A 25,382-nucleotide genomic window follows, 5' to 3' on the forward strand; every position below is an offset into this window, starting at 1 on the left:
CTTGAGACTTTTCTCAGTATTTGGGTAGGTGGAGGGACTGTACGTGCACACACACATATAGACAGAGAGTACAGGTTGTGTTGAATCAGAAGAGATGATATCCACAAAAAAAAATAAAGTAAAAATTAAGGGGTAAGGGAGGAAAATACTAGGAGGAGAAAGGGAGAAATGAAATGGGGCAGGATATAACTCCTAAAAGAGATAAGAAAAATCTTGTTCAATAGAGGAGAAAAGGGAGAAGGGGAGAGGGGAAAAGTAAAGTTATTCTCTCCACACATGGCTTAAGGAGAGAATAACGCTCACTAAATTTGGTATGAAAATCTATCTATCTACAGGAAAGTAGGGGAGGAGGTGACAAGTGGGGTGAGGGGAATGATAGAAGGGAGGGCAAATGGGAGAAGGGAGTAGCTAGAAATAAATATTTTTGGGAAGGGACAAGGTCAAATAAAGGAATAAAAAAACAAAGGGGTATAGAGTAGGATAGAGGGCAATATAGTTAGTATTACAATATGATTATTATGGAAGTCTTTTGCAAAATGACACATATTTAGTCTGTATCGAATTGCTTGCCTTCTCAGTGGGTATGGGTAGGTAGGGAGGGAGAGAGAGAAGTTGGAATTCAAAATATTAGAAATGAATGCTGAGAATTATTATTGCATATAGCAGGGAAATAAGAAACACAGGTAATGGGGTATAGAAATTTATTTGCCCTACAAGAAAAGAGAGAAGATGGGGATAAGGCAAGGATGTTGTGTGATAGAAGAGAGGGTATGTTGAGGGAAAGGGTAACCAGAATGCAAGGTATTAGGGGATTGGGGGGAGGGGAGAGATGGGGAGAAAAATTGGACATGTTACAAAGTGATGTAAGAGTAATTAGTATTGAAACAATTGATTCAATTAATTACTGAGACTAAATCAGAGACATCTTCAGTTTGGGGAAAAGAATTTTAGTCTAAGTATCCTAGAAGCAGGTAACCTCAGGTAAAATTTGGCATTGATGGAAAAGTTAAGGTTTTAATGGTAAATTTGATTTTAGGATTGTTATTTAATTAGAAACTAAAACATGTATAGAAAGTCATGTAAAAACTTGCCTCAAAAGATGTTCCTTAGTCAATGTGAAATTATAGTCATATCTGAAACCTGGTTATTGGAACTTGATATTTTAAGATTCTATGGGACTATTAAGTGACTGTACTTCTGAGTCTAACTCCAGGTATGGATAGTAAGAAAGGTGGTCTGAGCCTCCAATTCATGATGCCAGTAAGCCTGTGAGACTCTGGTAGGAACAAACTGCAAAAGGTGATCTCATGGAAAGGGTGGGAGAGCGATTGTTCAGCCTGGGCTGAGGTAAGATTCTCCTGACTCAATTTCCCCACTGACATCTGGCAGACTTTAAGCCTGGCTGCATGCAAGTTGACAATCTCCTCCTGCTTGGAATTGACAAGTTGGGGAGATATTGTTTACCTGAAATGTCCTTTCTCTTAATGGCAATTTCCTGTAGGCGAAAGGTTTGTAAGCTTAATACCAGATCCATTAAATTATAGTTTGTTGGTAGGCGAACATCCAAAGTTAAGTCTAAAATTAAGCTATTAGGCTTAGGACTTTAGATCAACAACAATAAGTTAGGGTCCTTTAATTCTTAGTAATAGTGTGGGGACAATTAGGTCAACGGCTTGTGAAGTTAGCATACGTAGTTATTATTTGTGTCTCAGTTGGTTAATGTTAAAAAAAAATTCATTTGTGGTCTATATTGTAAATGCTATAAAAGAAGTATCACCTGACCAAAAGTTGGAATTGTTTTATGTGATATGAACTGTGTTAAAAATGAAAAATAAAAGAATGGAAAGGTAAGAATGAAAAATGCACTGGGAGAAGGGGAAGAGAGAAGATGAATGGGGAAAATTATCTCATTTAAAAAGATGCACAAGACAGAGTTTTTACCATGCAGGGGAAAATGGTGGTGGTGGGGAGGACTGACACAGCTTGGACCTCACTCTCATCTAAATTGGTTCAAAGAGGGAAGAAGTAGAAACACACACACTCATATGTATTGTACACAGCGGTGATGTGGGAGAGGAAGGTTCTAAGAGAAAAGGAGCGTATGATAAGAAAAAAACAGAAAAATGAATTGGACTTATAACTTAAAAAAAATCTAGAAAAAGTACAAATTAAATACCCACAATTAAACACTGGGGTAGCCAGGTAATGCAGTGGATAATGTGCAAGACCTAGAGTCAGGAAGACCTGAGTTCAAATCCAGTCTCAGACACTTAACTAGTTGTATGACCATGGACAAGTCATTTAACCCTGTTTGCCTCAGTTTCCTCATTTTTAAAATGAGCTAGAGAAGGGAGTGACAAATTATTCCAGTATCTCTGCCAAGAAGAACCCCTCACTCCCAAGGGGTCATGAGGAACCAGAATGACTGAAATGACCAAATGACAACAAACAAACACTAAAATAGAAATTCTGAAAATAAAGAGAGATTAATAAAATTGAAAGTTAAAACAAATCCCACCACTGAACTAACAAGTAAAGCTAAGAGGTGCTTTTGTGATTGGGGTTGGAGGGGAATAAATTGATTAATTTGATTTAAGAAATTACCAGTATAAAAAATGAAAAAGATGACTGTAACACCAAATGAAGATGAAATTAAAAAGCAACTATTAGTAGCTATTTTGCCCAATTATATGCCAATAAAACTGACACTGTTAGAGAAATGGATGAATATTTACAAAAATACAAACTTTCCAGATTAATAAAAACAAATTATAATATATAGATAGCACTATCTTAGAAACAATAAGCCATAAATGAGTTCTCTAAGGAAAAAAATATCCAGGATTAGATCGATTTACAAAGTGTATTCTACCAAATATTTAAAGAATGTTGAATTCAAATATTATATGAAGTATTTGAAAAAAAAGAGGTCCTACTAAATACCTTCTATGATGTGAATATCTAAACCACAAAGAGCAAAAACCAAAAAAGAAAACTATAGACCAATTTCCTTAATGAATATTGATGCAAAAATTTAAATAAAATACTAGCAAGGAGACTTTAGCAACATATCACAAAGATCATACATTATGACTAGGTTAGATTTATACCCGGGCTGGTAAAATATTAGGAAAACCACAATTATAATTGACTATATCAAGAACAAAAAAAAAATTACATGATTATCTTAATAGATGCAGAAAAAGCTTTTGATAAAACACAATGCCTGTTACTATTCAAACACTAGAAAGCATAGGAATAAACGGAACTTTTCTGAAAATAATAAGTAATAAAAGGACACACGTACAAAAATATTTATAGCAGCTCTTTTTGTGGGGGAAATAATTGGAAATTTAGGGGATATCCATCAGTTGGGAATGGTTGAACAAGTTGTGGTATATGAACATAATGGATACTATATTGTATAATGAAGATCTTGCAGACTTCAGAAAAACCTGGAAAGACTTACATGACCTGATGCTGAATGAAGTGAGCAGAACCTGGAGAACATTGTACACATTAACAGCAACATTGTGTGACAACTGACTTTGGTAGATTTAGCTCTTCTCAGCAACACAAGGATCTAAGACAACTCCAAAAGACTCAAAATGGAAAATACTATTCACATCCAGCGAAAGAGCTTTGAAGTCTGAATGCAGAAAGAAGCATACCATTTGCTTTCCTTTTCTTTTATTGCTTTGTTTTATTTTTTCTTTCTTGTGACTCTTCTTATTAGTTCTAATTTCTTTACATCATGAGTAATGTGAAAATATGTTTAATATCAATGCAAAAGTAGAGCCTAGATCAGATTGCATGCCATCTTGGGGAGGAAAGGGATGAGGAGAAAATTTGAAACTCAAAATCTTATGGAAGTGAATATTGAAAACTAAACATAAATTAATTTAAGAAAAGAAAATAAGTAATAGCTATTTAAAACCAAGATCAAGCATTATATGTGATAGGGATAAACTGGAAGCCTTCCTAATAGGTTCAGGGTGAAGCAAGGACATTCATTATAATATCAGTCAGTATTATACTACTAGACAATAGACAAAACAAAGAAATAGAAAGAATAAGAATAAACAACAAGGAAACAAAATTATCATTCCTTGCACATGATATTATGGTGTACTTAGAGAACCCTAGAGAATCAACTAAAAACTTAGTTCAAAAAATTAACAACTTTAGCAAAATGGCGGGATACAAAATAAAACTGCTTTAGTCATCAGCATTTTTATAAATTACCATTGAAACCAAACAGGAAAAGACAGAAAGAGAAATTCCATTTAAAATAAGTTTGTGCAGTATAAAATACTTGGGAGTCAACCTGCTAACACATACACAGAAACTATATGAACACAATTACAAAATGTTTTGTGCACAAACACAGATCTAAACAATTGGAGAAATATTAATTGCTCATGCTAGGCTGAGATAATTCTACCTACACTAATTTACTTGTTCCATGCCATACCAATAAAACTACCAAAGAATTATTTTATAAAGCTAATAAAACAATAGAATTCTTCAGGATGAACAAAAAGTGAAAAATATCAAAGGAATCAGTGAAAAAAATGTTAAGGGAGGTAGTTCTGCAAAACCCAATTTCAAACTATATTACAAAGCAGGAACCATCAAATATGGTACTGGATAGGAAATAGAGTGACAGGTCACCAGAATAGAATAGGTACATAATATGCTAACATAAAAGCTCATAATAATCTAGTGTTTGATAAACCCAAAGATCCAAAGTTTTGGTGCAAGATCTCACTATTTGACAAAAACTGCTGGAAAAACTGGAAAGCAGTCTGGCAGGAGGTTGTCACAGAACAACATCTCATACCATATACCAATGGATACATGATTTAGACATAAAAGGCAATATCATAAGCAAATTAGGGAAGCATAAAAGCATAAAAAACTACCTGTCATATCTATGGATAAGGGAAAAATATATTACTAAATAATAAAGAGAGGCTCACAGGAGGTAAAATGGACATACAATTAAATTAAGTTGTTTTTACATAAGAAAAACCAACGCAGAAAAAATTAGAAGGAAGCAAGAAACTGGGAACAATTTTTATAGCAAATTTCTCTGAAAAAGTTCTCATTTCTTGAATATATAGGGAAGTGATCCACATTTATAAAAAAGAAGAGTCATTCTCCAATTGATAAATTGTTAAAAGATATAAACAAGAATTTTTCAGAAAAAGAAATCAAAAGTATCAACAGTCATATAAAAAATTAGAAGTCATGAATAATTAGAGAAATGATTATTAAGACAACTCTCAGGCACCACCTCACACTTTTCAGATTGGCTAATATGACAGAAAAAGAAAATTGCAAGTGTTGGAGTGGATGTGGGAAATTTTGGGACAATAATGCATTATTAGTAGAGTTGTGAATGGATCCAATTATTTTGGGGAACAATTTGGAGCTATGTCCAAAGGGCTATAAAACTGGAATACCTTTTGATCCAACAATACCACTGCTAGGTCTGTATCCCAAAGAGATCAAAGAAAAAGGAAAAGGACCTATATGTACAAAATTGTTAAAAGTAGCTCTTTTTGTTATGGCAAAGAATTGGAAACTAAGGAGATGCCCATCCATGGAGGAATGACTGAAGAAGTTGTGATATATGATTGTGATGGAATATTATTGTGCTATTAGGAATGACAAGGGTGATGCTTTCAGAAAAATCTGGGTTGACTTATATGAACTGATGCAGAGTGAAGCGAGCAGAACCAGGAGAATATTATTCACAGTAACAGCATTATTGTAACAGTAATCGACTGTGAAAGATATAATTACTCTGATCAATACAATGATCCATGAAAGTTCCAAAGAACCCTTCTTCCAGAGAGAGAACTGATAAACTCTGAGTACAGATTGAAGCATATTTTTTCCATTATTTTTATTTTTCTTGCTTTTCTTTTGCAACATGGCTAATATGGAATATATTTTGTATGACTTCACACGTATAATGGGTATCATATTGTTTGCCTTCCCAATGGGTAGGGGATGGGCAGGAGGGAGGGAGAAAATTTGGAATTAAAAATAAAAAAAAATGAATGAGAGAGAGAGAGACAGAGAGAGAAAGAGAGAGAGAGAGAGAGAGAGAGAGAGAGAGAGAGACAGACAGACAGACAGACAGACAGACAGACAGACAGAGAGACAGAGAAGGTTGGTCCAGGACAGTGCCTTGAGGGACATCCATAGTTAAAAGCTGTGATATGGATGGTAAACTAACTGGAAAAAGTAGTAGTTAGGAAAAAGAGCAGTTAGTGATGATTCACTAAGAGTAAACATTAAGAGGATATATTCTTTTGAGTCTAGGAATGGGAGAGGAAGCAATATTGTTAGGAGTCTATCCTACAGACCACCTGAACAGGAGAAAATAAATGAATAGTTGGGGAAAAACATGTCAAATGTGTCCTGAAAGCTTGGTCTTTTAGTAATGAGGGCTTCAATTTTCCTCACAATTGCTGGAGTTCTGTCTTTGCAAAAGTGGAGCAGCTAATAAGTTTAAGGCTTTCTTCAACAATAATTTCATGCTTCTAAATGTGGAGCAAATAACAAGAGGAAGAGTGAATCTGAGAAATTCGTTGCTCAAACAGAAACAATGGAATTCAGGGGTACAAGTGTTTCACGGCTATCATGGTATTCATGACTGAGAAAGAGAGGTAGTGACACACACATATGTGTATATATATCTATATATCTATGTAAATAGTAGGTCTGAAAAGGGCAGATTGCAGTGTTCAGGGAAAGGACAGTTAAGTTCTGGGAAGTTGTGACTTTTATTTCATGACATAGCATTGAATCTAGGACTCCCCCTTCTCCTCCTCTCCCTTCCAGGATTTACGCCTCCATTTATGGGTTCTCTTGCCTAATCACCCTGCTTCCTGTGCTATACCGGGACCCCTGTATAGGGTAGAGCAAGCCCTTTGCTTTCCTGTGGTCATGTAATGAACACCCCTTTTTCTCTTTGTCTGGTCACATCTGCCTAGACAATGGGACTAACTTTGATGTAATCATTCAGCCTTCTCTACTTCTCTATTTGGATTCTATTGATGAATAATTATTGATTTTTCTGGTCTCCTTTTCATTTGGATCAAAGAGGAACTTCTAATTATGCCCTTAGATAATCAATTAGCCATTGGATCTTCTCTGAGCACAGTTTCCTCAACTGTGTGCTGTGAATTCAGCCCATTCCTCTCTTTCAGTGGCCCCTTGGTAGGCTGAAATGAACTCAACTGAAAATGAAAAATATCCTCCTTTAAATATTGACTTGTGTTGTTGAGAGGAATTGTAATCTTTCTCAGTACAGAAGGGGCTCAACATTCCACATATAATAAAGTGAATTCACAAATTGAAAAAAATAACAACCCATCTATGATATAGGATTCAGTTCCTGGCTTAGGATTTCCAGGATCCTTCAAAACTCCTATCCCACATGACTCTATCTCTTCCCTCCATGCCTTAGCATTGGCTGTGCCTCATGCCTGGAATGCTCTCCCCTTTCTTAACTCTTAGTTTTCCTGACTTCCCTTAAGACTCATTTCGGATCCCACTGTTTGTAGGAGGCGTACCTCAGGTTTGCTTCCCCCTTCTAGTGCCTCCCCTCTGAGATTACCTCCCATCTAGTCTATATGTACTTTATAGAACTGCTTATTTTCATTAGAATAACAATTCCAATAACTAACAATTATTTGGCACTTTAAGGTTTACAAAGCACTTTACAAACATTTCATTTGTCCTCTTAACAGCCCTAGGAGGAAGAGACTGTTATCATCTCCACTTTACAAGTGAAGAAACTGAGGTAGATAATGTGTTAAGTGACTTGCCTAGGGCAACAGAACTAAGATATATCTAAGGCTGCATTTGAACTCAGATCTTCCTGACTTTAGGCCCAGGGCTTTATCCATTGTGCTACCCAGCTGAGCTTTTTGAGGACAGAATTGTTTTTGCCTTACTTTATAACCCCAGCCCTTGGTGCCATGCCTGGTACAGAGTAAACATTTCATGAATATTTGTTGACTGACTTCATGGTACCCAGATCTGAATAAGATGCCCCAGATGTTGTCTGACCGAGACCAAATGTAGAGGTTTTCTAATCTCCATATTTACTGAAAGGGACTCCAGGATCATCTAGTCACAGAACCATAGGATGTTATAGTGAGAAGGGACCTTAGAGACCCTTTAGTTCATTACCCACTCCCTGCCTCTCTGTTTTACAAATAAGAAAACTAAGGTCCAGAGAAAGTCAGTGACTTTCCCAAGGTCACATAATTTGGAAGTGGTCGATACAGGATTCAAAGTAAGGATTTCTTACTCTGAGCTCAAAGCTCTTTCCGTTCTACTCGAGGGCTTCCTAGGCTGCTGATCCTGTAGGGACCTGTCTTGTCTCCTCAATCAGAGTATAAGCTCCTCGAAGGTACAGCCCCAGCCTCATCTTTCTCTTTTCTTGAGTTGCTGGTCCTTTAGAGTAGGAGGTCCTGGAGAGGAGGCATTACCTTTGTTTTTCTTTGGGTCTTCAGTGCTTAGAGGCGCAAGGCTTCTATCCAATTTGTAAATCTTAGCTCTTTTGCATTTATGAGGCACCTCAGCATCACAGTGGGTGGAGCGTTGGACCTGGATCTGAGAAGCTCTGTTATCAAATCCAGACTAAGATTCTTACTAGCTGTGTGATCCTAGGCAAGTCACAACCTTGTCTGTGTCTCAATTTCCTCATCAACTGAAGTAATGTAAAGTGCTTTGCAAACCTTAAGATACTATAAAAATGCTAACTTATTAGCATAGTGCTTGGTACATATTAGGCACGTAAGAAAAGTCTGTTGACTGACTGACTGGTACAGGGTACAAGTTGTACCTGAGAGAAGAGTAAAGGAGAATGGGGAGTTGATCAATAAAGTATTTTTTAGCAAGTAGCTTGCCAAGCCTTAGCCCCCTTTCTACCCCTGCCGGCCCTTTGGCTCCTCAACCAAACTTCAGATCTGTTCCATGGCTGAGGCTCAGATAAGTTAGCCTTGAGGCAGTGTCATATAGTGAGTAGAACACGGGACTTGTCAAGTAACTGCTTGGACAGTCAAGATGAATTGCTTTTGGATCCCACTTATTAGCCAGGTTAGAATGGATGCCTTTAAGGCCCCTTCCAGCTATAAATATAGGAGTCTTATGTCTAGGGACTTGACTTCTCCAGGCACGTCAGGGGTCCCAGTTTAGTCTGAGGGCTTACCTTTTCCAGCCTGAGGCGATGTATTGATTGGGGTCACATTTTCATAGACTCCATCTAATTCCATCCTGCTGGCTCTTCAGGGACAGTCTCGCATGTCTCTAGACACGGGCTGGGAGAAGAAGTGAAAACGTCTCACTTCATTACTTTTTTCCTCATTGTTTACTCAAGAGACTGTGTGAGTCAGTGGCCAGCACCCCCAAAGAGGGTGTGTTTTTTTTTCTCCCTCTTCCTCTTTTCCAATCTTTGTTAGTATCCTTCCTCTTTGTGGCTGAAGCCACAAGGGTAGTGTGATAAGAAGGAAAGGAGGTCAAAGATAACAGAAAGAGAAAAAGCACTTATATGATATCTATTATGTACCAAATACTGTGCTAAGCACTTTACAAATATCTGATTGGAACAGTACCATCTGAGGCAGGTGCTATTATTATCCTTATTTTAGAGATCAGGAAAGGCAGAAAGAAGTTAAACAATTTGCTCAAGGTTGCAGAGCTAGTAAGTGTCTGAGACTGGATGTGAATTCACATCATCCTGATGCTTTGTCCATTGGACCACCTAGCTGCCTCAGGACTGTGGTGGAGTGGCCATGTTGTACTGGTACTGGTGATTTTGCTTAACTCATGTGTAGGACATAATATTTACCTGTTGAGATGATTTTATTTTATTTTAAAAAATCATTTATTTAATATTTTATTTCCTCCAGTTCCCCCCCAACATTTGCTTTAAATTTTTGAGTTTCAAATTTTTTCCATTCCTCCTTCCTCACCCCACTCCCCCTCTCTGGGAAGGCAAGTGATTTGATATATGTTATACATGTGTAGTTGTACAAACCATATCCATAATGTTCATGTTGGGAAAGAAGGCAGATTCCCCCCCAAAAAGAAAGACAGCAAAGCACAAAAAAGTATGCTTCAATCTATATTCAGATACCATCAGTTTTCTTTCTGGGGATGGATAGCATTTTCATCACAAGTCCTTCAGAGTTGCCTTGGATTGTTGTATTTCTGAGCATAGCTAAGTGTTAGAAGTGAGCCTGTCTAACCAGCCCCCAACAGTGAGAAACATGCTCACCTTAAACAAAGAACAATGTCTGCTATGAAATCAGGACAGCTTTTATTAATCTTTACGTCCATTTCCCCTGAATTGACAGGTAGCATCCCCAGTAAGGTTACAGGAAGACTACAACACCTGCAGAAAGATGGGGTTTCTTACACTGTTTTCCTAACATTGGATCTCCTGTGACACCATCCCCTGGCCATGTGACTCCTCTCTCTGATAGGCCCTTCCTCACACAGCTCCTTGAACCTGCACATTAGTTTTTGACCTCTAACCTGGCCATGCTAGTTCACAACCCTTATCACCTAGGAATGTGGACGATAGAACTTTCTTGAGTGCCATACCAAGTCATTCAAAAATGATCGTCTTACAGTATTGTGGTTACTTTTTACACAGTATATTTCACTTTGCATCTGTCCATGCAAGTCTTTTCAGGTTCTTTTGTGAACATCCTGCTCATTGAGATGATTTTAGATCCAACCCTGATATCATAATATCGGAGACTTTTGGATTTTTGTGAAAGTACCAAATCCCAGTTATCTGAGATTTCCCTCCCCCCTTCTTTATATACTTGTATATGAACATGATTGACTGTAGTAGTTCACTGTAAAATTATTGAGAGTAAGCATTATGTCATTTTTTGTATTTATAATTCCAGAACTTAGCACAGTAAATGGTGTACAAAAGGTGCTCAATGTATGCTTTTTGACTGATTGTCAAAATAGGGACATTGTCATTGACTTAGGACTGTATAGTTTGGTGAAATGATATGTTGAGTTGGAGATGCCTATGGCATATCCAAGTGGAGATTTGCAACAGGAAAGGGGAAAAGAAGCTGCATTGCAAAGGATTGAGGAATGACTAAGAGGAGTGGAGGCAATGAATGGAGACAGCCTTTTCTAGCCATTGGGCTGATGTGAGGGCAAGCAAAGCAGAATCTTTTGCTTATACCAAGAAGTATAATGCCTCTGAATAATGTGAGTAAGGAGGATCTTTCCCACCCATTTTGGGCCTGGGAAGATTTGCAGGAAGGTCCACAGCTTTTGTTACTGAGGCACTGGTTCTCAAGGGATGTGATGCCCTCTGGCTCTGAAAAGTGTATAAAGACTTTCAGGGTGAGGTTTTACTTGGGGGCCTAATTTTTGGAAGAAGGATTGTGTGCTAAATGAGAGACTCTGGGATGCCACTAAGCAGCCTCCTGGCTTTGAAAATCTAGATGTTGGTGCTTCCCTCTCTGATAACTATGGTTAGACAGTTGGACCTATCTGCTGAATTGTGATGTTCATATTGATTATGGTCATACAGAGGAAGCCATATCACTTGATCTTTGATTTCTCTACATTTTCTTGGAAGTTCAGGGTGCTGAGTTTTCCCACTGAACTAACTAAATTATACACATGCTTGATTAAAGTGATTGTTAACTCCTCAAAAGTTGCATTTCCTTTTATTTAGAGAAGCAGATCAAAAAGCCTGTGATAGCAAGTCCCCCTGTGTATATTGGGGTGCTTACTGATACAACTGAGAAAGTGAAGAGGGCTGTAAGATAACATCTTGAGAAGATATTAAGGCCTAGAGAAGGATTTTTAAGTAGAAGGGTGCTTTAAAAGAATTTTTAAAAAAGAATTTAGCATATTTGAAGGGAGAAAGGAAGTAGTAGACACATCTAAGTACAAGAGAAGTTTAGTCAGCCACCACTTGTTGAAAGATTACTGCATTCTAGAATGTGATAATCTGCTGGGGAGAATGGAATGGTGGGTACCTATAGAAGGGTTGGCTTGGAAAGGATAAGGGCCTTTTTATTACAGAGACTGGATAAAGGAGGTGAGACTTAAGGATGAGATCAAGGATTTTGAAAAGAAGACAATGAGAAAAGTGGGATCTCATAGTGAATTGCCTCCATTTTCTCAAGAAAGTTAAGTTTCACAGTTGACAAGTGGGGAAAGGCAAGTGTGGAAGATTTGAGAAAAGAAGAGATCTGGAAGAGAATCTTGGGGGCATGAGATGGCACATGAATTAGAGAGAAAAGAAAGATGACCTTGCCCAGGGTGGGCCATATTGAGACTGAATGAATACATTAGTGTACAATGTCCACTGTCATCATTGTTGCCTGACTTAGGCTAACTCTTTTTGAAGGTATGGGGATAGAGTAGGAATTTTGGTGGAATAATTCTGGGCTGGGGTCTGTCAAGGAATACCACTGATAGAATAGTAGTCCAATGGAGGGTAAGGGACTCTGTGGAGCTGGCTTGATTGTGGCTTTAGAAAAGTCCTGAGAGGTAGGAGTAGAGGTTTTAAGGAGGGCAAATACTTGATTTAGGAGGATGAGTGAGAGGAAGAAAGTGGAATGATTAGAGGTAATGATCAGATAAAACAGTTGTGAGCAACACTGAGATCTGGGTTGTGACCTGTGGCTGAAGTGGAGTGGGGGAGAAGCTCATGACATTTGATCAGATAGAGGAAATCAGAGGTAGGTGCTTGAGGGAGCATCAACATGAATGTTGAATATGTCTAATGTGAAACCAGGAGATGAGGAGAAGAGGAAGATGGTGAGCTGGGCACTGTACTCCAGGAGAAAGGAGGGAGAATGACATAGGGGCCCAGCAAGCAGCAGCACCATGAATCTGTGGCAATAATATAGTGGACGTGATGTAATGGAATAATGGAGGAGCAGTTCCATAATGATGGAGGGAAAGGGAGAGTCAGGCAGTGGTCAGGGCCATCATTTTTCCAGTCATCTAGTCCCATTCTAGTCATATCCATTCTTTCTTCTTCCCCACCCTCCTCTTCATTTTCCAATTTGCTGTCAAGTCTTATCAATGCTTCCTCCAAAGTAATTTTCGCAACTTTTGCCTTTTCTTCACTCACTTGGCTCTCACCTTAGATCAGCCTCTCATTACTTCTTCTGTGGACTACTACACAGGTTCCTAATTGTTTTTTCCCACCTCTCAGTCTCTTGTTTTGTCTGTCCCAAACCTATCCTTCATAGGATTGTAGATTCAGAGTTAAGAAGCCCCTAATGGGGCTCTTAGAGTTTATTTAGTCCAATGTCCTATTTTTATAAATGGGGAGACTAATGTCTAGAGAAGATTAGTGACTTACCCAAGGCCACAAATTAAGTGGTAGAGTTGGAATTTGAATTAAAATCCTCTGACTCCAAATTTAGCCCACTTTCCCCAAACTATCCTTCTATCTCCATTGCTATTGTTCTAGAGTATTAGTCTGAGTTGGCCATCCTCTTGATTAAAACCCTGAAGGTCAGGAAAATGAGTGAATTCATGAAAGAATATGCTGGTAATTTGTATGTTTTTGAAAGATTAAGAGTAATAATGATGAAAATGTCATGTTTCTTTGGCAGTTTTAGATTTGCCAATGAGACTGAAGCTCAGAAATCTCAAGTAACTTAGCCATGGTCACACAGCATACATATAGCAAAGCCCAGACTTCCTCCCACACTGCTCATCAAGTTGCCACCTTTGGTCTCTTTTTCTTCTTACCACAGTCTCAGGGAGGCTTCAGGGTCATGACAGAGGGGAGGAGCAGCCTCTAATTCAAAGAAAGAGGAAGAGGGATGGCAAGAACCACCAATTCCCTGGTTCTGTCCACCATCAACTCACCATGGTGGTTCTCAGAGGGATGAAGTCATGGAGCCCAGTGTCTGAAGGTATTACTTCCTCTACCATTTCTCAGATGATATGAAGGGCTCTGTTCTCCCAGACAGGACCTAGAATTGGGAAGAGCTCCCACTGGTCAGGCTGCTCTAGAGGAGAAGAGAGGATGGAGAGAGGGGGAATCTCTGAAAATATGACCCCAGGAAACATGCTGCCCAAGAATGAAAAGGGTAAGGTATTGGGGGAGATCTGGAGACTCAACTGGGGTCCCTGGGATGGATGGTGCAGAAGATGAGCTCTAGAAAACCAGAATCAGAGATTTAGATGTGGAAGAGACATTAGAGGAGTCCAGATCTTTCATTTTACAGATGAAGAAACTGAGGTCTAGAGAGGTTAATTGACTTTCCCAGAGGTACACAGCTAGTAGGCAGTTGGGATCCAGAATGAAGTAGTCCTCCAATTTGCCCTGTTTCTATCTTATATATGCGTAATGGCTTGCATGTTGTCTCCTCTGTTAGAATGTTACTTCCCTGATGACAGGGACACTTGTCTTTCTTTGTATCCTTATCAACGAGCCATACGGTAGGTACTTAATAAATGCTTGTTGACTTGATCTGACTTGGCCAGACTCCATGTCCAGGGGTCTCTACTAAGTTGTGTCAAGGTGGACTTTTGGTTGCCTGATCAATGACACTATCAATTAATAGTGAATGAAGTCTGATCCAGGAGTCAGAGATCAGGAGGAATGCAGGGGGAGAAAAGAGACTGAAGTCCAGCAATTTGTCCTTAGCAGGTTCACTGGTCTCCCTGTCCTTCCTCTACCCCTCTTCACCTCCTCTTCTTTGGAAAGGTGCAGTTCAGTACTAAGCACCACAAAATAAGAAGGTCTCTAATAAGGTAGAGAATGTGCAGAAAAGGGCATCCAGGGTGCTGAAGAGTCTTGAGTCCACGTCATCTAAAGATCAGCTGAGAGAACTGGACATGGGGTTTGAGCTGGCCTCTCAAAATGGTCAGAACTTCACTGGGCAACAATGAAGAAAGAGGTGATTTGGGGCATAAGAAAATCATGAGTTAAGGCAATGAGACAGGAGACTGCTCTACAGATACAGGCAAAGAGCTGAGATGGTGGCAAAGAATGGTTCAGTTTTGTTTGGAAAATAGGGTGTTTTGAGGGGAGCAGTTAGGGCTGACTGGAAAATGAGGCTGGGGATAGATTGTAAAGGGCCTTGAATGTCATATGGATTTAACTTGAGAAGGGAAAGGATATTGATAAACTGATGGAAGGATTGAAGGTGACTCTTGTCTTACGTACAGTGTAGATCCCAATATAAAGAGGAAACGAGATATAATAATAGTAGTAGTTTAAATTTGTATTGCCTGTAAGATTTTCCAAGCATGTATAAATATGTTATCTCACTAGATAAATAACTTCTGGTAAGACCTTGATCCCGAGTCTATCTTAGAAACATTGTGAGGCAGTGAAAAGAGCTTTAGGTTTGAACTCAGGGGACCTGGGTCCAAATCTCACATACAACACTTATTTTCTCCATGACTTTGGGCAATATTCTTCACACATCTGGGCCTCAGTCAAATGAGGACCAGGTTGGCTAATTTTGCCTCTTCTAGACCTAAAGTTGTGATGTCATAGTCAGGACATCCAAGTGGTGGAGATTCTGGGTGGGTTCTGTCTCTGGAAGTCATAATTCCCAGGTTCTGCTAATGATTCTTTTCTCTCTCCCTTGTCCAGCCTTTAGGAAGTTAACCATCATTCAAGCTACCCTGTCACTCTTGGTCCTTGCTCTGGCTGCTGCCCTTAAAGTTGTGGTTATTCTATGTAAGTTCTCACCCTAATGCCATGGTCTGCAGGGCTCCATGCCTTAAACCTATTTCTCTGATCAGACTTGGAGAAAACACCAGACCAAATCTGGAGAGGGAGCAGACATAGGGATGGGGGATGAATGACTGGGGCTCCACAGACAGCCCTTTTGATCAGTCACCTGAGATGAAAAAAGTCAGAGGCATATGGAATTCTAATAAATTAATGACTTATTAAGTACCTATTGTATGCCAGGCATAGTGCCAGGTGTGGTGCATACAAAGTTAAAAATTGAGAATTCTTGTCTTCAAGGAGCTCATATTTAATCAGGAGAAACAACATGTATACTTACTAATCTATGCCAAACATATACAAAGTAATTTTGAATTGTATGTGTGGGAACCCCAAATACTTGAGAGCTGGGATCAGAAAACACCTCCTGTAGGACATGGCTCTTGAGTTGACCCTTTGAAGGGAAGTAAGAATTCTAAGAAGAGGGAATACATTCTAGGCACAGAGGATGGCCCATACAAAGACACTGAGAGGAGAAATGCCAAGTCATGCAGGAGGAACAACATGAAGGTTAATTTGGCTGAACAGGACCTGGGAACAGACCAACTGTGCAAGGATCCCAGAGGATGTCAGAAACCCCAGGCTGGAGAGGCAGTGTGGCATAGCAGGGATAGTCAGAAATGTTCAAATGCTGTCTCTAAAACTTACCAGCCACATAGGATTGGAACCCAGGAGCTCTGATTCTGCATCTTTCCATTTTTTTCCTGTGCCATGTTATCTCTCCTATCCATCTCCATATTTTTTCCTCTCAATAGACTGTAAAACTCATGGCTATCAGTCTTGATCTGAAGGGCATCATTATCAGACTTGTAATCATTACTTCCCTCTCCTTTTTATTGCTTTGTTTCTCAGCTTTTAATAAGCCACACAGTTACAGCTCTCTCTCTCTCTTTCTCTCTCTCTGTTTCTTTTCTTCCTCTCTCTTTTTATTTCTCTCTCTCTCTCCCTCTCCCTTCTCTCTCTTTTTCAATTTGGAGATACTGTAATGGTCTCTCAGGTCCCTGGAGTCACCTCTTCTGATGCTTTATGAAATTTAAATTGAATAAAGACAGAGGTTTGCATTGTTGAGGATTGTTAAGGAGTCCTTTGAACTTGTCTTTCTGACTTGCCACATTTTCCAGAACCAGAGATGTATGCAGGAGGCTGTATCAGGAGGAACCTCAAATTACACAGGAGGGCCTGGTACCACAGATTCTTTGATCTGCTTCTCTAAAAGGAAAGGCACCCTTTGAGGGGTTAACAATCACTTTAATCAAGCACATGTGTCATTCAGTTAGTTCAGGGGAAAAAGTCAGCACCCTGAACTTCCAAGAAAATGCAGAGGAATCAAAGATCAAGTGATATGGCTTCCTCTGTATGACCATAATCAATATGCACATCACAATTCAGCAGATAGGTCCAACTGTCTAACCATAGTTATCAGAGAGGGAAGCACCAACATCTAGATGTTCAAAGCCAGGAGGCTGCTTAGTGGCTTCCCAGAGTCTCTCATCTGGACACAAACATTCTTCCAAAAACTAAGCCCCAAAGTAAAACTTCACCCTGAGAGTCTTTATACACTTTTCAGAGCCAGAGGGCATCACATCCCTTGAGGGATGTGCCTCAGTAACAAAAGGTGTGGACCTTCCTACAAATCTTCCCAGGCCCAAAATGGGTGGGAAAGATCCTTTTTACTCACATTATTTAGAGGCATTACACTGCTTAGTATAAACAAAAACAGCAAAAGATTTTACTTTCCTTACCCTCACAAAGTCCTTCAATGCATCAAAGAGGAAACCCCTCATCAGAGCTGACATAATTTGTTATTTGCATCCCAAATTGAACTCCCTGTACGTTCTTGGGAGTCAGGTCCAGGACCAGTCAGTCTGCCCTAGATTAGAAAATTGCTTGTGCAGCTTGTAGATAGGCAGACCACTTCCATCTTTATAGTCTAGCAGTTCCCAAAGTAAAAGAATGCAGTTTTTACTGTCACTTTGACCCTCCCTTTCAGGAGGGGTTTTATCCTTTCCCCACCTTTACTGCATCTCTTCTGCTCTCATACCTTGCCTCTTTAGGTGGAAATTTGTGTTTTTTCCTTCCTTTATCCTATTGTTATGAATACACAAACTTCTCTATGGATCACGGACTTTTCAGGTTCCATTTGGATGTTCATTTCTCTTAATAAATGGAGTTTTCATGTAAGTTTCACAAAGTTGTAATTCCCTTGTTGATAATATCTCTGCCTTAATTTAAATGAATGCTTATCTGTAGCTAATCCTGAAGTCTCTATGGCTGAGGAAAAGTTCAGGTTACCAGAAACATAGAGGTAAAGAAATGAGTTGAACATGTTCCAGTGTCTGTTAATGGACAGGCACTGGGAGGGGAAGTTAGGAGAAGAGAAGACCTTTTCTGGAAACTTTCCTTAGTTATTGCAAAGATCAATACAAAAAGTATTTTCACCCCAAGGCTTCTGATCCAATATGCTGCTACAATTCTCCTTGATCTCTCCTCTGGGCTCCAGCTTAAGCCTATTTTTTCTTTTCTCTTTTTACACTATGTCTCTCTAGTACCACTTCTTGGTGGTTCCATTCCTAAGATCTTCCTTCCTCTCCTCTTGTCTCTTGAAGACTATTTGTGTCTTTTCAAAAACTCAAGAACTTGACTCAATTCCCCATTCTAATCAAAGATCTTCAACTCATTCTTAGGCCCCAAATGGAATGTTTTCCCCTTTTAGCTGCAAGTTCTAGGATGGCAGTCACTTCCCAAATCTCTGCTCCACAGGGTGGACTTCTCAATGTTTACTGAGTTGGACTATGCCTCCCCCTGAGCTTCTCTCATTCTAATGCCATGACCCTGTGATTCTAGATATTCAAGGAAAAAATGAGAAACTTGAGCAGGCTAAGGTGTCCAATGCAGCTCTGAAACAGCAAAACCGTGAGTGCCATCCCCCCCATGCCCTTTGCACTGATCCCCAAACTCCTTCCCAGTCCCTTCATCACTCAAGCTTCAGTCTTACTTGGAGAGATATTCAAGGGGCAGGCAGCCTGTTCCTCCTCTGCTAGCTTGTTCACTGTCCCCCTTCCTGGCTAATCAGAATAAGGGAGGGTGTAAAAAGTACCTCCTCCCTGACCCAACAAATATCCTCCCTCTCTGATGCACCTGGACCCCAAGAAGCTTCTGATCAGACAATAATAGCCTAATTCTGGTTCACACTGACCAAACTTTGATCACTGCTCTGTAGCCAGCTCCCTTTATGGTCAAGAGATAGATCTGAACCATGCTCAGCTCTGGTCTCCCCCTCTTCTCATCCTTGTTCCTCTTTCTTCCAGAAATTCTTGTTCAGAGAATCTCAGAGAGCAGAGATGTCCATGGTAGAAATGTCTACTACTTTTCCTGCGGCAACATGTCCTGGAATGATGCTGAACAGTACTGTGTGTCAAGGGGCTCTCACCTGACCTCTGTGACATCAATGGAAGAACAGGTCTGTGCTGTCCTTAGTGGCCCTAGAGGTGGGAGGTGATAGAGATGTCTTTAAGTGGGGTATTTGTGGGCAGCTCCCTTTTCATCTCTGCTAGTCTACAAGTGACCCAGACATTCTCACACACAGTTAAGACTTATGGATAACACAAAGAGGTGAAGAATTCAGGGTTGGGAAGGTGATTCTGTCCCATTATCCTCTGTCCTGCTCAGACTGTTTGTGGAGGATTGAATTCATTTCTGCTAAAAAAGGGCATTGGTAATCACTAGAAAGGTGAGGGAGCTGGAGCTCATGCCATACAAGAATTGGCTATAGGAAGTGGGGATACTTGACCTGTAGAAGAGAAGAGTTAGAGCAGATGTAGGCTTCCTGCAAGCATTTAAAGGACTGTCAGAAGAAGAGGGATTTGCCTGGTTCTGCTTGGCCCCAAAGGATAGAACCAGAAGCCATGAAGAGCAGGTGCCATAAGACAAGTAATGAGGGAAGTCCATCCTGCCCACATGAAAGAGGCTGGGAGCGTGCATCCAGAAGTTTGTAATGAAGTATAACTGAAGGACCACCACTCACAGTTTGGAGCATGTACAGACATTCTGTCATTGAGTCATCATTGCTGATCATGTGGTAAAAAGATGGATTGTTAAGTGTCTATTTAATGACATTGAGGCGCCAGATTTTCCCACTGATGTTCTATCAGAGCCATGGACCACTACCTCTATCAAGAATGAGAATTATGAATGCTGGTTATAAATAGACTATATCATATTGCACTGATGACATTCATTGGAAGTGGCAGAAAAGAGATCACCCGGGTGACTTGGAAAGGACGTGGGCATATCAGATTTAGAGTTCAAAAAGACTGAAGAAAACATCTCATTTAGCCTTTTCTTCTGACATGTAGGTAAATTGAGGCCCAGAGAGGGGAAGAAACTTACAATACATTAGACACCACATTGATCTCATACTCTTCCACAGCAAGGAATTCTGAAATGTCTCTGTCCCACAGTCACCTTCTATCATTCCATTCCTCCCTGTTCTTCATCCTTACTAGAAGTCTCTTTCCCTTCATTCTCAGATGAAGTTCTCCCAGGCTATTACCAGTGAGCAGGTCAATATACTTCCCTGTGCCTCAGTTTTCTCATTTTTATACATTAACTTCCTCATGTATAAAAATGATAGGATTGGATCAAATAATCTCTTAATTCCTTTTCAGCTCTAGACCAATTATCTTGTGAATCTATAATGACTGCTTTATCTTTATATGCTTCCTTTCCCTAACTTTATCCCATGAGTTCCACTATACACAGAGTTCAATTTTACATTTTTGCTAGTTGAGAATCCCTCATTCTCTCCCATACTGCCGCTTATGTCTTCCCAATCCTCAAGCTTGGATGACCTTCACCATCCACATCCTTAGTTCTTAATCATAAACTATTGGACAGTGTTAGGCAAGAAATTTGACTTTGCTGACTAGATCCACTATATTTATAGTACTCGATGGCAGCTAGCTCTTCATTGTACCAAGCATATCTTTTTATTCTCCCTTAACTTATTTGCTGCCTCACAAGAAGGGCTAGTCCTTCTCTGTTGAAAAGTAAACCACTTTTTGTGCACCGAGTAGCCAGGTGGCGCAGTGAATAGACCATGAGACCTGGGGTCAGGAATATGTGAGTTCAAATCCAGCTTCAAACTCTTACTAGCTTTGTACCACTGGACAAGTCACATAACCTCTGTCTCACTTTCCTCAATCATAAAATAAGACTAAAAATAACACGTGTCTCTCACGGCTTTTACAAACACCAGAGTTAAGCCTCACCACTCTGCCTCCAGGAAACACAGAGAAACAACAGCAAAGCTTTCACACACACACACACACACACACACACACACACACACACACACACACACACACACACACACACCGCTGAGAAAATAAGCATATCTACCAATATATACTGGCACATCTACACATATAAACATGCATATGCAAACATTTGTTTTTTGAATGTTTATTAAGAGCTTATCTTTTACCCAGACACTGTTCTAGGCACTGGGGTGGGGAGCAGGTTAAGGTATACCAAATTGAAAAGGAGACAGTCTTTGCTTTAATAGAAGCCTAAATTATATTAGAATATTCTACTGTGGCACGGTGGAAGGAGAGATGACTTGGGAGTTAGGAAGGTCCAGGCTCAAGGCCCTGGTCAAATCACTTAACTTGTGAGTATTCCACTAAACCCTGCAACGCTGTAAGATCCCAAGGAAGTGCTGACCCACATGTGTGGAGGCACTTTTCTCATTGGGGAGTTGTCTGCAATAAAATTGCAGACCCTTGTTTTCTATTCTTTTTGTCTTTGTCCAGTTCTTAGTTCAGTGCCTGGCATGTGACAGGAACTGGAGAAATATATATTGATTAATTTATTAATATGCATCTCTCTCTCTATATATATACACATACAGGCACATATATGTGCACATGTAAAACATAAACATACACACAGAGCAAGTACACCCTGGTATCATTCTTTCAGAGTGAGGTTGACTCTAATACCCCTTCTGGGTTCTAGGGGTACCTCTACAGGGTGGGGTATTTCTTTTCTAATGAGATTAGACCATCCCTTCATTTTGGCATGTGCTTCAAGGATACCTACAGGCATCAATGGAATACTTACAAACATAAACACAGGGTGCACATCTATGCACAAATTTAGACATATATTTCCTTAAAACCTCTCACTTCTCACTTCATAGGAATTTATTTACCAAAAAGGTGCTGATGCCACATTCTGGATTGGACTCAATAACCAGAAGAGCTCCAAATGGATCTGGACAGATGGGAGTCCATTCAACGAGACTCAGAGCAAGATGTGAGTGAGTTCAGCCTGCCCTCCTTCTTCTGGGTCTTCCTTTGGCAAACAGTTCCTTGGAGAACCTGGAGGCTTTGAGACCTTTCCTCACAGGAAGCACAAGCCTACAGCCAAGTCAGAGAAAGGCAGTTACCTGAGTATCCAGCCCTGTGCATGTCTCTCTCTTCTGTGAGCACATACTCTATGTCTGCACATGTATGTACATGTGCCCTCTCTGTGGTCTATGATCTCAGAAAGACAGAGGTGAGAGGGAAGCCTGGGCCTGGCTTTAGTGGAGCACTCTAGGGGCTCTGAGGGGTATTGGGGTGGGAGTGGGATGTGGAGCTCTTTTGGATTGTATCTAGCAGGAGGAGCAGTGGTGTCAAACTCAAAGAGTAATGCATCTACACAAATGAACATTATCCATATTTGATTGTATTTTTATTTAATTTGTCAAACAATTCCCAACTACATTTTAATGTGGTTCAGGTCATACTCTGGGGAGGTGCTGCTGCCTGCTACCTGTGGGCTGTGTGTTTGACATCTCTGGTTTAGAGCAATAGAGAGAGTGTCTCTGGAGGTCTACACAGGGGAAGGAGTTTCTTAATAATCCTTTGTATACACCTGGGAATGAAATCATTTGTAATAAATATTCTTTCTCCTTCCAGGTTTTGGGTACCAGGCCAGCCGAATAATAGGGAACAAACTGAGCATTGTGCCACTTCCTGGACAATTAATCACAGATCATGGAAGGCTAAGAACTGCCAGATGCATTTCAAGTTCATTTGTAAGAGAAAATGTGGATCATCTAGGTCATGCTCATGGCCCATGAACAACTCTTCTGACCACCATATTTTAAGCAAAGTGGAGAGACCAGTCAACAAATCAACAAGATTTTATTAAGTGCTTCCTACATATCAGGCACTATACAAACACCCTTCTACCTGCCACCTGCACCAGCTTTTGGGCTTCATTCTTTCTAACTTAACATTTTCCCAAACGAGCCTAGAACAATTTGTTGAGGTCTCATCAGCTGAGCCCAGTGATGGCTCCCACCCCATCAGGCAGATATAGACCATCCTCTCCAAATCAGCTTACATGTACTGGGCCCACATACTACTGTGGTATGTGATATTCCCCATCCACTGGAACAACAGGCTGGCTTGTTTCCCCCTCATGACAGTCCATGTCTTGATTCTAAGCCTTTCAATGGCTGACCACTCCCATGCCTCTTTTCCCCCCTTCTCCTCTCCATGTTCTGGCTTCTCTGGCTCCCTTCAGCTAAAGGCCCACTCCACTTGAAGTCTTCTCTAATCTTCCTTAACATTTATGCCTTCTCTCTGTGATCATTTGTAGTGTTTCCTCTATGTTTCCTACTTCTACATAGCTACTTGCATGTTGTCTCTCCCATAAGACTGAACTTCTTGAGGTCATGCAAACACACACACATGTATCTGTATCTATCTTTCTGTCTCTCTAGATATAGATATTACATATATATGATCTTGGGACAAGTCCTAAGACCAAGTTAATATCCTCCTTTTGTCCTTGCATACTTAATGTTCTATGTACTGTTGCTCAGATGAAAAAAATCCTGCTTTTTATAATTCAATAAAAGAGTTTGGATGTAAGATCATTTCTCATTTTGCCTTTATGTTGCCCAGGAGCTACCACTGTGCTGAGCACAGAGTAGGTGATTCTTAAAAGTCTGTTGAATGAATGAACTGTATGAATGAGTGAATCCCAATCCTTCATGGATCCTTTGTTAATTGACCAAAAGCAACCTCTCCTCTTGTCTTGACCGCTTATCAATGAGGTCATGTCAGTCTCTCAGTAGAAGTTCCTCCTGGACCCTCATCTAAAGCCAAGTCAGAACTGGAGAACTGGACCCATTGAGACACTAGTGTTTCTAACCCAGGTTGTCACCATGAGCATCCTGGGAGTGAGGAAAAGGAAAGGGAGAAGAGGGGAAAGGAGAGCAGGAATTACTTGTGGAATATTTAACTACAAGTATGTTTATCCAATGATTACTCCATGCTAGGCACTGGGAAGGCAATGACAAAAGTGAACCAGATTTTTCCAGAAGCAGCATTCATTCAAAGAAGGTGACAACTGGTTCACAGACTTGTAAAGACAGAGTAGACACACACACACACACACACACACACACACACACACACACACACACACTCCAGTATTGGGATGGGGGAGGGGCCAAGCAGTAGGGAAATCAGGGAAGGCATCTTGAAGGAAAGGGGATCTTGGGTTGAAGCTCAGGGGGATCTTGGGTATCCAAGAAAGGGAATATCTCGGGCTCAAGGAATAATCTGGCCAAAGGCAGAGGAGGCAGGGGATGGAATGCAGTAGAGAGGACAGAGGAAGTAACCAGTTTGCTGGAGCATAGTGCAAGGAGTAGCTCAACAGAGTAGAAAGCCTGAATGAATCTGAAGTCTGAAGACCTGGGTTCAAATGATGCTTCTGTCACTCACTGCCTATTCAAAGTCCTTTAACTTCTCCTTGCCTCAGTTTTCCCAAATGAAGAATGACCCAGAGCCTCTAAGGTCTCTTTCAGCTCTAAATCTGTGACTCCACTGCCTCCAATTCTGTGTTACTTTGGGACGGGTCTTCATCCATTTCATCACTACAATAACATATAATTGTTATGAACTGTGAAGAGATCTAAGTGCTGAACAGAGGCACTTATATTCTATTGTCCCCTAAAGGCAATTGGGAGCTATAGAATGTTCTTGGTCAGGAAGGTGACATGATGAGATGTTTTAGTAATCTGGCAGCTGTGTGGTTAGATTGGAGGCAGGAGGGAGGGACGTTAATCAGGAGTCTTTTGCAATATTCCAGGTAAGAAGTCTGTTCCTCATAGAGTTATAGGCTGAGCTGACCACTTACCACTTGTGAGACCATGTGCCTGCTGTGCTCTTCAGGGATGGAGGAAAAGCCTGCAGGTCTCCATCATCTCCTGACCTTATGTTCAAACCCTTACCTGTATTCACCTTGAGATTCTTCTGGAAGTCAATGGGGAATAGAAGGAGGAAGATAACCTGACAGCTATTCTTAGTTCACAATTGTTCAGATAAATCCCCTCTTTGATGTGGTTTCCTCATGGTACATCCTACTGGAGGTAAAAGGAAATTAAATTTCTTCTGAAATTGAAAAAATAAAATGATTTCACTTTTTCTTCTGGTCTGAGAATGAATTGGACCTATGAGGTAAGAGAGGGAAGAGGGAGAAAACAGGAATTTCACTCACATACCCAGCCTTACTGAGCACGTCATACACTGGC

The 25,382-nt window shown here is 40.3% G+C and overlaps 2 protein-coding genes across 4 annotated transcripts in view; one reads left to right on the forward strand and one right to left on the reverse strand.

The window, feature by feature from the left end:
* The window catches only part of LOC140518265 (C-type lectin domain family 4 member K-like), a 40,370-nt gene extending 21,313 nt beyond the window's left edge, over positions 1–19,057 (reverse strand). Inside the window, exons 1-2 of one of the 3 annotated variants that reach the window (XM_072630362.1) lie at positions 18,984–19,057; positions 9,239–9,347 (exon numbers count right to left, since the gene is read on the reverse strand). In XM_072630362.1, the coding sequence (XP_072486463.1) occupies positions 9,239–9,302 (64 nt within the window). In that variant the 5' untranslated portion in view covers positions 9,303–9,347; positions 18,984–19,057. Of the gene's footprint in view, positions 1–9,238; positions 9,393–16,435; positions 16,508–18,983 lie in introns of those variants that run through there. The other 2 variants (XM_072630454.1, XM_072630284.1) reach the window with 2 other exon arrangements.
* On the forward strand, positions 13,980–23,083 carry LOC140518395 (C-type lectin domain family 4 member K-like). The gene is made up of 6 exons (XM_072630578.1): positions 13,980–14,129; positions 15,647–15,733; positions 18,632–18,700; positions 19,096–19,247; positions 21,990–22,105; positions 22,753–23,083. Exons 1-6 carry the CDS (start codon positions 14,066–14,068, stop codon positions 22,985–22,987), a joined length of 723 nt encoding a protein of 240 aa, XP_072486679.1. The 5' UTR covers positions 13,980–14,065; the 3' UTR covers positions 22,988–23,083.
* Positions 23,084–25,382: the final 2,299 nt, after the last annotated feature.

The sequence above is a fragment of the Notamacropus eugenii genome, chromosome 1, assembly GCF_028372415.1.
Source record: "Notamacropus eugenii isolate mMacEug1 chromosome 1, mMacEug1.pri_v2, whole genome shotgun sequence".
Lineage (NCBI taxonomy): Eukaryota > Metazoa > Chordata > Mammalia > Diprotodontia > Macropodidae > Notamacropus > Notamacropus eugenii.

Coding starts and splice junctions, on each gene's coding strand:
- LOC140518395 (XM_072630578.1), top strand. CDS start 14,066: ATGGAGAGAGGGGGAATCTCTGAAAATATGACCCCAGGAAACATGCTG. Junction 18,701..19,095: donor AGCTCTGAAACAGCAAAACC/GTGAGTGCCATC, acceptor TCTTTCTTCCAG/AAATTCTTGTTCAGAGAATC. Junction 19,248..21,989: donor TGACATCAATGGAAGAACAG/GTCTGTGCTGTC, acceptor CTCACTTCATAG/GAATTTATTTACCAAAAAGG.